We start from the raw sequence: 12,539 nt of genomic DNA on the forward strand, positions 1-12,539 counted from the left end.
TTTGTGCAGCAAGAGCACATAAATTCACTGTATTTACATAGAAATATCCAAAGGTCCAATACTGCTTATTTTTTTCTGTTTTTTTTTTCTTTTCACTATAGTGTCACCTTTCACATAAATCAAGAGAATTCTTGACATCAACAATGTTCTCACTGAGGAAGAATTTATAAGATCAGTTCTGTTCACATTAGCTACAAAAATATTTAAATATCTGAGATAAATTTAAACAAGGATGTAACATGTTTCTACAGTGAAAACTGCAAAATGTTAATGAAAGAAATAGAAAAAGCCACAAAAAATAGAAAAATCTTCCATGTTTGTGGATTGGAAAACTTAATATCATCAAAATGTCCATACTACCAAAGGCAATTTACAAAATCAATGCAGACCAATTCAAAATTCCAAGACAATTCTTCATAGAATTTGAAACAAATAATCCTAAATTCATATGGAATCACAAAAGACCCTGAATAGCCAAAGCACTCTTAAACACTGAAAACAAAGCAGGAGGTATGGAAATACCAGCTTTCAAAACATACCACAGCCTGATATTGGCATAAAAATAGACAAGAAGATCAATGGAAAGAAATAGAAACTCCAGAATTTAACCCATACATCTCACACATCTACAAAAGACTAATTTTGACAATTGAGCTAAAATCATTCCCTTTAGAAAGCACAATTTCTTAAGCAAATGATACAGGGAAGCTGGAATCTTCTGCACAGCAAAAGAAACAAGTAACAAAGTGAAGAGGCAACCAAGAGAAAATATTTTCAAAGTATGTATCTGGTAAAGGATCAATATACAGAATATATAAACAGCTCAAGAAACTTTAACAACAAAACACACAATCCAAATAAGACACGGTAGAAGGACATGAATAAGCATTTCTCAAGGGTGAAATACAAATGAAAAAATACTCAGGAGCAGGAGCCATCAGCGAAATGTAAGTAAAAAGCACAACGAGGTAATCCCCTCACTCCAGTAAGAATGGCTAATAGCGCCAAAGCAAAATAAACTAACAAACAGATGCTGGCAAAGCTGTGGAGAAAAGGGTACCCTAATACATTGCTGGCAGCAATAAAAACTACTACAACCATTATGGATGTCAGTTGGAAACTCTTCAGATAGCACAAAAATATACGACCCAGCTATCCCACTCCTGGGAATATATCCAAAGGAAGCAAAATCGTCATTTAAAGAGCTATCTGTACTTCCATGTTTACAGCAGCTCAATTCAAGCTAAGTGTCTGAGCATTTTATTTTTCTTTTTTAGTAATTATGGCTTCTGCTTCTCTTTTCCTAACTAGTTTCACTAACTAGGAACTCAAGGTACATTTTTGTGAGAATCAGTATCATTGTTTCATTCCTATTCTCAGGGCAAAAGCTCTCAAATTTACCATTATAAGTGAGATTTTTAATCCTATATTTAAATGTAAAAGGGTTTATGCATTCCCATTTTTCCTAAGAATTTTTTAAGAATCATGTGTGGGATTATTTATTCTGAATTTATTGAGATAGATGCATGGTTATGTTCTATGTCACTTTTTGTGATGAATTAATTTGATAAATATTTTAAAGTCTTTTAGAATAAATTATATTTGGTTATTATTGACTGTCATTTTTATATATTCCTGTCTATAAAATATATTTGGATAGAACATTTGCATCAATATTCCTAAGAAAGTTTGTTTATGATTTTCTTTCTATTTCTAAAAGAAGTTTTGCGTGAAGTTTTGTTTCAAATTAGATACATATTTTCAGGTATAATTTTTTTGCCTAGTTTGTTAAAGCTAGTTTTGGAGAAAATGTCTAGTTTATCTGAATTGGAAAATTCCTGAGTATATAATTTCTCTGGTAATTTTGGTTATAGCTGTAGTATCTCAAGTGATGTTCTATTTATACACTTGATATTCAGAAATGTATTTTTAAATGACATTTGTTTTTCATTATTTGAAAGAGACAGTAAGGAATGTGGTGAGGAGAGAGACAGACACATTTCTACTTGGCTGACTCACTCCCCAAAGGTTCACAACAGCCAAATCCAAGCCAGAACTCCATTGCTGTCTCCTTGTAGACAGAAAAGGTCCAAATACATGGGACATCTTCCACTGCCTTCTCAGGACATTAACAGGAAGCTGGATGCCAGTGTCGCAGAATTTATATTTAGAATATAGACATTTCTTATTTATATTTGGTAATTACTGGTTTTGTCCATCTTTCCAAAGAAGCACCATTTGGCTCTGTGGGTTTTCTGTCTCCTGGTGCTTTGGGTTACATTGATTTCTGCTTTAGTCTTTGTTTCTGTTCCCTTTATACTAGTCAGAGGGTGTTATTTCTTTTCTTTTTTTTTTTAGATTTTTTATTTATTTATTTGACAGGTAGAGTTACAGACACTGAGAGAGACAGAGAGAAAGGTCTTCCTTCCGTTGGTTCACTCTCCAAATGGCCACAATGGACGGAACTGCGCTGATTTGAAGCCAGGAGCCAGGAGCCAGGTGGGGGATTAACTTAATGCACCACAGCACTGGTCTCAGGATGTTATTTCTTTATTAAAACACTTAAAATGATAGCATACGTAACTGATATTCAGCCTTTTAGTTTTTAAAAATATACTCAAAGCTATGAAATTTCCCCCAAAACAAGTATTTAGCTGGATCACACATGCCTGGTATGCCCTACTCTCATGTTCAATGCAAGTTATTTTCTCATTTTCAAAACTTCTTTGAACTATGTTTTATTTAGAAAACTTTCAGTTAATTTTCAAATAAATAGTACACACTCATTTGTTTTTATTTATTATTTTAATCGTGATTTTATTGTGGTCAGCAAATATAATTCAAATTATTCCAGTATTTTAAAATGTGTTCAGACTTACTTTGTGGCTTAGCATATGCTGGAACTTACTACATATTACCTGAGTAGTGGAAAATATAAATTTTGGGTTGTTTCCTTTGATGCTCTACATATATTTCATGTTAATCACCAATCACCTCTCTATTCAATTCACTAAATTGCTACTGATATTAAGCTTATTTATTCTTTCATTTATTGAAAGACAGGTTAAAATCTCACGTGTGTGTGTGCGTGTGTGTGTGTGTGACATTTCTCTTCATGTTATTTGGATATATGTTATTAAGTTTTGACCAAGAGGGTCAAACATTCTCTTCAGTTTTTCTAAGTTAATGATAGATCATTGATCTCTGGTCATAGAACACTCATCTTAGAAAATTGTAAATTCTTCCTTTTTTATTGAGATGGAAATATTTCACAAAAATTATACCTTTCTTTAGGATCTGGGGCATCCCTTTGAAATGTAATGATTGTGGAAAACAGGTGAGTTTCTCCGGAAGAAGGGGAGCCTAACTTCAGTAAGAGATAATTAGCAAACACCAGTGGCCTCTTCAAGTTTGTCAAGGTCGCTATGAATGCCCACCAGTGCTTTCCAATGAGCTCAGTCCTTTATGGAAAATCCTGCAGCCTTTGGATTCCTGAATGTTGAGTTCAGTCTTCTCATCTATTACAAGTCTTTCTCATTTATTTCAAAAGTCATGGATAAAGGTATGTTTTTTGCTTATTTAACTGATTTGGTATAATTTTTATGTTAAGCTCCATATAAACTAGTATTCTGGTATACATTCATGTTGCACTATTTTTTTATAAAATATTTGTATTTCTTTTTTTTATTAAACTTTTATTTAATGAATATAAATTTCCAAAGTACAGCTTATGGGTTACAATGGCTCCCCCATTAATGTAGCTTGCTTTAGAATTTACTCAAGTGTCATTGTGGTATGTTTTTACATTATTTATACTTTCTACTCTTCAACTGAAATTATCTGTATCTTTATATTTAAAGTATATCTCTAATAAACTGAAAAAAAATCCTGTTATTTTACCAAGTCCTATAATTTTAATATTTTACTTAGTAAATGTAATGTAACAAGTAAAATGTAACATTTAACATAATGCCATTTACAATGGAATTTTATCTCACTTGACATATTTTATTGAGGCCAATGGCAATCTTCAACAAGCATATGAAAAATGAATAAAAGTCTTAAATTTTTAATTTGAAACATAGTAGCAGAGAGAGTGTGACATAAACAACATGCATTTATCTCTGGATGCCAATTTTTCCCATTTTCTTCTTTATGCTTTTATTTTGGTATCATCAAGTAACTCTCATTTGATTTTCTTGTTCCTGATTGAATAAAATTAAATTTCTTGCAGGCTTACGGTGCCTCTGATGCCATGCTGATGTAGTCTTCACTGTCTTCATTTCTGTATATCCCATTAATCCGTCTTTGTGTTCACTAGCCCTATCACACTCTGTCCCAAAAACTCCTATCAAAATGAAACTTTGAGTTATTGGTTTTAGATGTTTAATTTTTTGGCTATGGAATGTTCTTTAATCAGTTTTATATAGTGCAAATCTATAGTTAAGTTTGCAGTATTTTATCTACTTTATACTTCTTTTCCAATTTTTGTTCAAATATTTCAGCAGTAATAATTTGAAATTATTTCCTTCTAGATTTATAATCTAGATCACACAGCTTCTATTTTCTGGTTTGTTTCTCTGTAATACTATCCATAAAATTTTGTCTGCACACATATTTATAAATTAGGATTCTATATCTAACATATTGTTTAAAAAGAATCACAGTGGTCCCAGAAAATGTTTTCTTCTTCAGGAGTACCCCTCTCAATCATTTATTAGATGTTGCAATGGAGAGTTGATCTTTTCAGAATCAACTCCTAAGGATCACAGTGTGAGCTGTACCAATGCTGGATTTCAATAGGACTCTATTTTCCTCTGTTTATTCCTGTTCTTCTGCCACGTTACCTGATTAGTATGTGAAACAGCAAGCCTGCACTAATGCAGAAGACTCAGTTCCACATCCAAGATTTACCAGTGTAAATCTTTATCCACTTGTCATGTGCAGATTCAGAATAAAGGAGATGTCCCAGAGGAGAGATGGTCTGTACACTTAAGACACCTTAAGCTCCCAATTATATGACCTAAGTCTAGGGTGACTGCAAAAAGCTCTTCTGGTTTCTCTATCCGGGAGCAGCAGCATTTTCCAGGGGTTGATACTTTATTCTCAGTCTTGAAATATGTCTTGAATATGCATAAATATGCCAAAAGGAAAAGCAAGTGCAGAATCTCAGTATACATTCATCATTCTTTTGGGTTTCCCATCCTTGCCCATTTTGTTGCCAATCCTCTCCTCATAGTTGATCTTTTAAAATTTGGTTGTAAATTGACAACTGATCATTTTGTATATAAGGCTACTTCAAAAAGATCAAGGAAATTGGAAACAGAATGTTTATTTTGATGCAAACATTTCTTGAAATCCACAGTTTTTTCAAAATATGCACTTCTGTGAACTTTTTGAAAATCCTTTTTATGGTGTATAATTTGATGTCATGATTCATGTGTACAATTGGCCATGATTAATCAATGTATCTTTCACTTCAAAAACATATCATTTTTGTAAAGAAAATATGCGAAGTGTATGTACCTAAAATTGATAAATATATATTATTATTCATTGTTGTCATCTCTCTGCAATGAATATAAAAATGTCTTTCCTCCTTTTTAACTGAAACTTTGTAACATTTGGTCATCAGAATTCTAGCTCCTCCATCTCCTTTCTCTGGTATCCACCGTTCCTGTCTCTGCTTCTGTGAGTTCATTTGTATTCATGAAGTCTTTTGCTTAAATACATGTATTCTAAACAATTTTAACTCTTTTTAAATTATCATTCTTCCCAAATCTAGACACCCTTTTATTATATATAATACCGGGGTTTTTCCAACCAAAAATCCTTGTTCTGTTGAAACCACCATCATGGTTTTTCTTGTTTTATACATATTTTGGACACCTTTTAAGTGTGTTTGAAGAAATGACACATCAGATGGATTGTAATACTGAAGCACATCTGGCAGCTGAAACATCTTTGCTTATTTAAAATTTAGTGATATAAAACACTTCTGATTAAATTCTATATAATCAAACTCACCACACTGCAGCGATTTTTGTTATCCTTTTAACATGAATTATTAAATAAGCCCCTATCAATAGTCTTGTATTGCTTTAAGTATCAATGCTTTATACATATATACTACTACAGGTTATGCAGCAAATAAGTAAAAATACTGAAAACACACACTAATAAAATTTTAGGATGACAATAAAGATATGCACTATTAAATAAAAATGGATACACTTTTGTTCTAAAGTAAGTAGTTGCATGAGGGTGAGCCCTTATGGAAATCATGTTCATGTAAACGAGGTATAGAACAAATGCTATGTTTGGTCTCACAAATGAAATTCAGGGACCACTAACAAAGGTAGAACTGTCAGATGAAAATTCTTGCATGGATAAAAGCAAGACTTTTCTTTACTAAACGACTACTGCATCATTTCAATAGCAGGTTCTACTGTAGTGTCAGTAGCATAGTAATACACAAAACACCAGACATTGTTTTAGCAAAATTCTGAAAAACCAGTCATAAGACCAATGTATGTCCATCTGAAAGAATAAGGTGTCAAGACCTTCCAAGTATATAGTAGATTCTTCCTGGAAGGCAAAATCTTTTAGGCATTTGTTGATCAAGGTTTGAAAATGTTCCATGAGAACATGTGCCTTACCTGACTCCTCAAAGTCACTGTTGTAGACTTTCCAGGTTTCAGTTATTCGAAGAAGATTCTCTTCCATGGCTTGGATGTCCATGGAGGGGCAGTTGCATTCTGGGAACTTGGGGCCACACTGACACCAGCAGTCATTGTCCTTGCAGATAAACTCTCCTTCCGAATTGCAAGCGATGTAGCTCAGAGCTGCTTGTACAAAGCGCTCCTGGAGATAGTCTGGAAGGAGTACTTGAAGTCCTGTAGAGAACAAGCAGAGTAATCAAAAACGTTGACTTCAATACAGAAAACAATAAACAATAACAACATAAAACCCAAACAAAAAACCTATTAACAGTATTCAATAAACAGTAAACATGTACATTAATTGATAAATGTGTATTTTAAAGCTTTCATTAGAAAATTATTTATGTCTAAGTACTTTCAAACATTCATATTTTTCAGCTTATGCTGACCCCATGAATATGGACTCTTAGAAACTATGGAACTCATTAAGACCTTGCTTTTTATACTTACTGAGTGGGTTTGCTGATGTAATTGAGAAGAACATTTGGATTGATTTAGATATTCCACAGTTCAAACCCTTGTCATTTGTCAAGACTGCCCACTGATCTAGCTCCTTAATTTTCTACATGAAAGTGCGATAAAGTTATATTTTAAGAAAAACATTAAAAATGAAAAAAATACTGAAAAATATTATTTGGAAGTCTCTGGGAATTCTTCATTTTTTATGATATTTAAAGAAAAATATAGCTTTAATTTCATAATGTTTGATATACTAGAAAAGTTGTTAATGGCTATATATTCAAGCTAGCTAGTAGGTAAAAATGAATAAGAGCACAATTAGGCAATACCAAGTCATCATTTGCAACAAACTGGATTAAAAAAAAACTTTTACATGCTTCATTTCTAACAAAAAATAACCAAGCTTTTGATACTTGACTATTATTTGTGATGTTAACTTAATCAAAATAATGGAATTAACATCTAGGAAACTTTGAAAATACACTGACAATTATATCTACATCATTTTTTCAGATTAATTCTCTCATCTATCACATAAGTAAACCATGCTCATTACATATACATTCACCTTTATAATAATTTTATTCCACCTCAAGTAAAAATATTTATCAAATTTCTCCCATTTCAAAGAGAAATTTTAGGTAAGACAATGACTGATGCATATACTTGTCCTAAAAATACATTTGTAGCACGTTTAAGAAAATTAAAAGCTGCAACTATATAATAATATTATACAATACCAGGGATACATGTAATTACTTGGTGGAGCAATTATTATACTAAGTTTGCAAGGATAAGAAAACTTTTTCATGAATAAAGCAGGACTAAGATGCTATTTGACACATGGCTTTTTTGACCATCGAAAATCAGCTGCTCACAACAAATGATGACTCATTACCAGCACACACACAAATGAAGAAGGATTTAAATATATATATATATATATATATAAATAGAAAGTGTTTCTATTTATAAATAGAAAGTATATTTATAAATAGAAAGTAATACAATGACTCAATTCATAGGGGCTATCAAGGGCAACAAGTGAGTTGTTTAGAAAAATAAATCATGTTAATTGGAATTCCTATATAAGGGGATTAATTCACTTAGATTTAAAAAAGCTTTTATCTAGATGGGTTAATCTGGTACTTTTTTAGACATAAATGTATTAAAAGCAATTTCAATAGCCTAAAAGGTGCTAAATGATGGGATCATAGGAAAGCAATTAAAGTGTTGGGGGATGAAGAAGGAAAGTATACTAGACAGTAATGTATTTCATCTAAGGCAGATGAAATGGCCAAATGACTTGGGAATATAAAGTAAGAAATAGCCTATGAGAGTCTAATTCTATGGGTCACCCCAAATTACCCTCCGATTCAGAAATAACTAGTGTTTTCTTCTGAATACTTCCCATCAAGTGCTAAAAATACATGAACTTGCCTCTGTATCTGCTAATGGAATTCAGGAAAAAGTATGTAACTACTAGAACAGCTACGATAACTAAAATTTTGTATAGACCAGATATTTGGAAACTACAAATATATGTTAAGTTTAATTTTACAGGAAGCAAAGAAAACATTGAACAAATTATTGTACTGTAATTTTCAATGCAAAGTATACTTGTACTTTTGTTGGAGAGAAAAGGCTGAGATGGGCTTAGACAGTATCTGCTCTAGTTTCTATACATACATAAACTCACATTTTGTACAACCATACAAAAATATGGAAGAAATACAGTGACAGATTATTTGAAACATTGATTGTCACTGTATTACTGGTCCACCAACATAAATGGTAATTGATACATGAAGAGACAATTTGGACTGCTGTGGCAGGGAAGTTAGAGAAGCTGGGGACTTCTTCAAAAACTGTACTGAAACAAGGGTAGAAACACTCACTGATCACACTTCCACATGGTTCTAAGACAACTTGGGTCTAGGAATTCAGGGCAACAGACTGACTATTAGGTAGGACAACTGCGAGAAGCTGAAAATCACAGAGTAAAATATGAATGTTAACAGCACCAGAGGACTAGTTTGTTCTGAACCAACTCTCTTCTTTGGGAACAACTAAAAAAGCTAAATAAAACAGTAAAAAAAAAAAAATGATCAGCTTAAAGGGACCAAAATGCAAACAAGGCAGGGAGAATTTCAGGGTGCTAATTTGGCAAAAAAAAAAAAAAAAAAAAAAAAAAAAAATCTCTCCTGAGAAAGTACAATATTGGAAACACTTTGTCTCTGAGAGTTTTGCCTGGTGTCAAAGAAGAAATCGACATTTTGAGACACAAAATGCAAAGAGAGAAAATTCCTCAGGATTTATAGGAACCCAGACAAGGTACAAACCGAAAAAGCAGAGAAAAACTGCAGCACGCAACCAAATGAATCTACCAATTAGCTTTTACCGCTTATGAAACCTAGTTTACAGTGGCTGAATTCAAAATAGATGAAAGGACTGTGGGAAATAAAGAAAAGCTTCGCTAAAAGATACAAACATCTTCAAACTTCAAAATTATTTTTACAGATGCATATATAACACCAGAAACCAATCTCAATAAAATAAACACACAAGTAGCAAAGGAACACATAAAGGCTATCAAAGATAAACTATAAATTGATTTCCAAGCTGTGGGTAAAATTAAATGATAAAATAAACAATTTGGAAAAATTATAAAATAAAAAAAATAATATGTAAATAGACATGCAAATAACAAAGCATAAATGGAATTTTAAGGGAAATGGATGGATGTAACAGAACAGACACAGCAGAGGACGTAATTAGTAAGCTGGAGCACCTCTGGAGAATATATTAAAGTAATTTAATAAAAGCAGAGAGAGGCTGGCTTTGTGTCATAGCAGGTTAAGCACTGCCTGCAGTGCCGGCATCCATATAGGTGCTGGTTTGAGTCCCAGGTGCTCCACTTCCCATCCAGCTCTCTGCTACAGCTTGAAAAATTAGTAGAAGATGGCCCAAGTCCTTTGGCTCCTGAATCCACATTGGAGACTAGGAAGAAGCTCTTGGCTCCTGGCTTTGGACTGGCACGGCTCCAGCCATTGTGGACATCTGGGGAGTGACCCAGCAGATAGAAGACCCTTCTCTTTCTCTCTGCCTTGCCTCTCTGTAGCTCTTTCAAATAAATAAATAAAAATTTTAAGAAAATACATAGAAATATTTCACACAGAAGACAGCTTCAAATACATATGGGTCAAGCTAGGAAGAGCTAAAATACATTTATTTGGAACCCCAGAATGAGAGAATAGAAAAGATTTTATGAAAGAGTATAATTTTATAAAACTTATGAGAGTCATCAAGAAAATAGTCATTTGAATCATGTAAACATTGTGTAGCAAGGTAAACAGCTGACTAGTTTCTCTAATTCTATTTTTTAATTTTTATTATTTATTTATTTATTTTGATAGGCAGAGTGGTCAGTGAGAGAGAGAGAGACAGAGAGAAAGGTCTTCCTTTTCCATTGGTTCACTCCCCAATGGCCACTGCAGCCGGCGTGCCGTGCTGATCCAAAGCCAGGAGCCAGGTGCTTCTCCTGGTCTCCCATGCCGGTGCAGGGCCCAAAGACCTGGGCCATCCTCCACTGTACTCCGGGGCCACAGCAGAGAGCTGGACTGGAAGAGGAGCAACCGGGACAGAACCCAGCGCCCCAACCGGGACTAGAACCGGGTGTGCCGGCGCCACAGGTGGAGCATTAGCCTATTGTGCCACGGCGTCGGCCATCTAATTCTATTTTGATCATATCCCACATAAAATCCTTCAGAAACAGGAAGCACTCCTTTGGAATATATTAAATTCCATCTAAAATTTAGATCATATGTTAAATAGGCCATAATTAGGTCATTTCTTTTGCAGTACATAAATATGTGTATTTCAAAATAAAAATATTACACTGTATATATTTATACAACAGTAGAATCTAATATTTATGATTTGCCATTAAATATATATTTTCAATAGTACAAGTATATGAATAAAATATATTTCTATAATGTTATTTATCTAGATATGCCCCTATACATAATAATTACAGATATATATGCTATATATATATACACACATGCATGTATATACATACATATACATATTATGGATTCTTTGAGGTCATAATTTCATTCCACTTTCCCTATATATTATTGTTCAAATGTATTTCTTTATAAAAATCTTTTTTTATTCATTTACACTTCACACTTCATTTATTTTTCCCAAGGAAACCTTTTATTTAATGAGTGCAAAGTTCATAATTACAACTTTAGGTATATAGTGATTCTTCCCATCATACCTGCCTTCCCACCCCTACTCCCACTCCACTTACTCCTCCATCTCCCTTTCCCAGTCCCATTCTTCATTAAGATTCATTTTTAATTAACTTTATACACAGAAGACCAATTCTATATTCAGTAAAGATTTCAACAATTTGCACACACACATACACACACACACAACTGTTTGAGAACTGGTTTTACGGTTTACTCTCATAATACAATCCACTGAGACAGAGGTCCTACCTAGAGAGTTAGTGCAAAGTGACTCCTATTGTTAATCTAACAATTAACAATTTTTAAAATTTATTTATTTATTTGAAATAAAGAGTTACATAGTGAGAGGAGAGGCCAAAAGAGAGAGAGAGAGAAAGAGAGAGAGAGAGAGGTCTTCCATCCAATGGTTCACTCCCCAATTGGCTGCAACAGCCGGAGCTGCACCAATTCGAAGCCAGGAGCCAGGAGCTTCCTTCTGGTCTCCTATGCGGGTGCAGGGGCCCAAGGACTTGGGCTATATTCTACTGCTTTCCCAGGCCATAGCAGAGAGCTGGATGGGAAGTGGAGCAGCCAGGTCTCGAACCAGCAACCAACCATATGGGATGCTGGCACTTCAGGCCAGGTCGTTAACCCACTGTGCCACAGCACCAGCCCCAACAATTAACAATCTTATGTATGATGTCAGTGACCACCCGAGGCTCTTGACATGAACTGCCTAGGCTATGGAAGCCTTTTGAGTCCACAAACCCTGTCAGTATTTACAAGGCCATAAGAGAAGTGGGAATTATCTCCTCCTTTCAGGAGAAAGTGCATCCTTTGATGGCCACTTTGATGGAGTCACTCTCATAGAGATCCTTCATGTAGAACATTTTTTTTTCCACAGTGCCTTGCCTTTCCATGCCTTAAATGCTCTCATGGGCTTTTCAGGCAGACCAGAATGTCTTTTTTGTTTGTTTGTTTGTTTGACAGGCAGAGTGGACAGTGAGAGAGAGAGACAGAGAGAAAGGTTTTCCTTTGCCATTGGTTCACCCTCCAATGGCTGCCGTGGCTGGCGCACTGTGGCCGGCGCACCATGCTGATCCAAAGGCAGGAG

At 34.1% G+C, this 12,539-nt stretch overlaps 1 protein-coding gene across 1 annotated transcript in view; it reads right to left on the reverse strand.

The window, feature by feature from the left end:
* BRINP3 (BMP/retinoic acid inducible neural specific 3) overlaps nt 1–12,539 on the reverse strand; it is a 510,736-nt gene that overhangs the window by 132,781 nt on the left and 365,416 nt on the right. The window contains exon 6 of the mRNA XM_062211230.1: nt 6,660–6,896. Coding sequence (XP_062067214.1) covers nt 6,660–6,896 — 237 coding nt within the window. The remainder of the gene's footprint in view (nt 1–6,659; nt 6,897–12,539) is intronic.

The sequence above is a fragment of the Lepus europaeus genome, chromosome 14 (genome assembly GCF_033115175.1).
Source record: "Lepus europaeus isolate LE1 chromosome 14, mLepTim1.pri, whole genome shotgun sequence".
Classification (NCBI taxonomy): domain Eukaryota; kingdom Metazoa; phylum Chordata; class Mammalia; order Lagomorpha; family Leporidae; genus Lepus; species Lepus europaeus.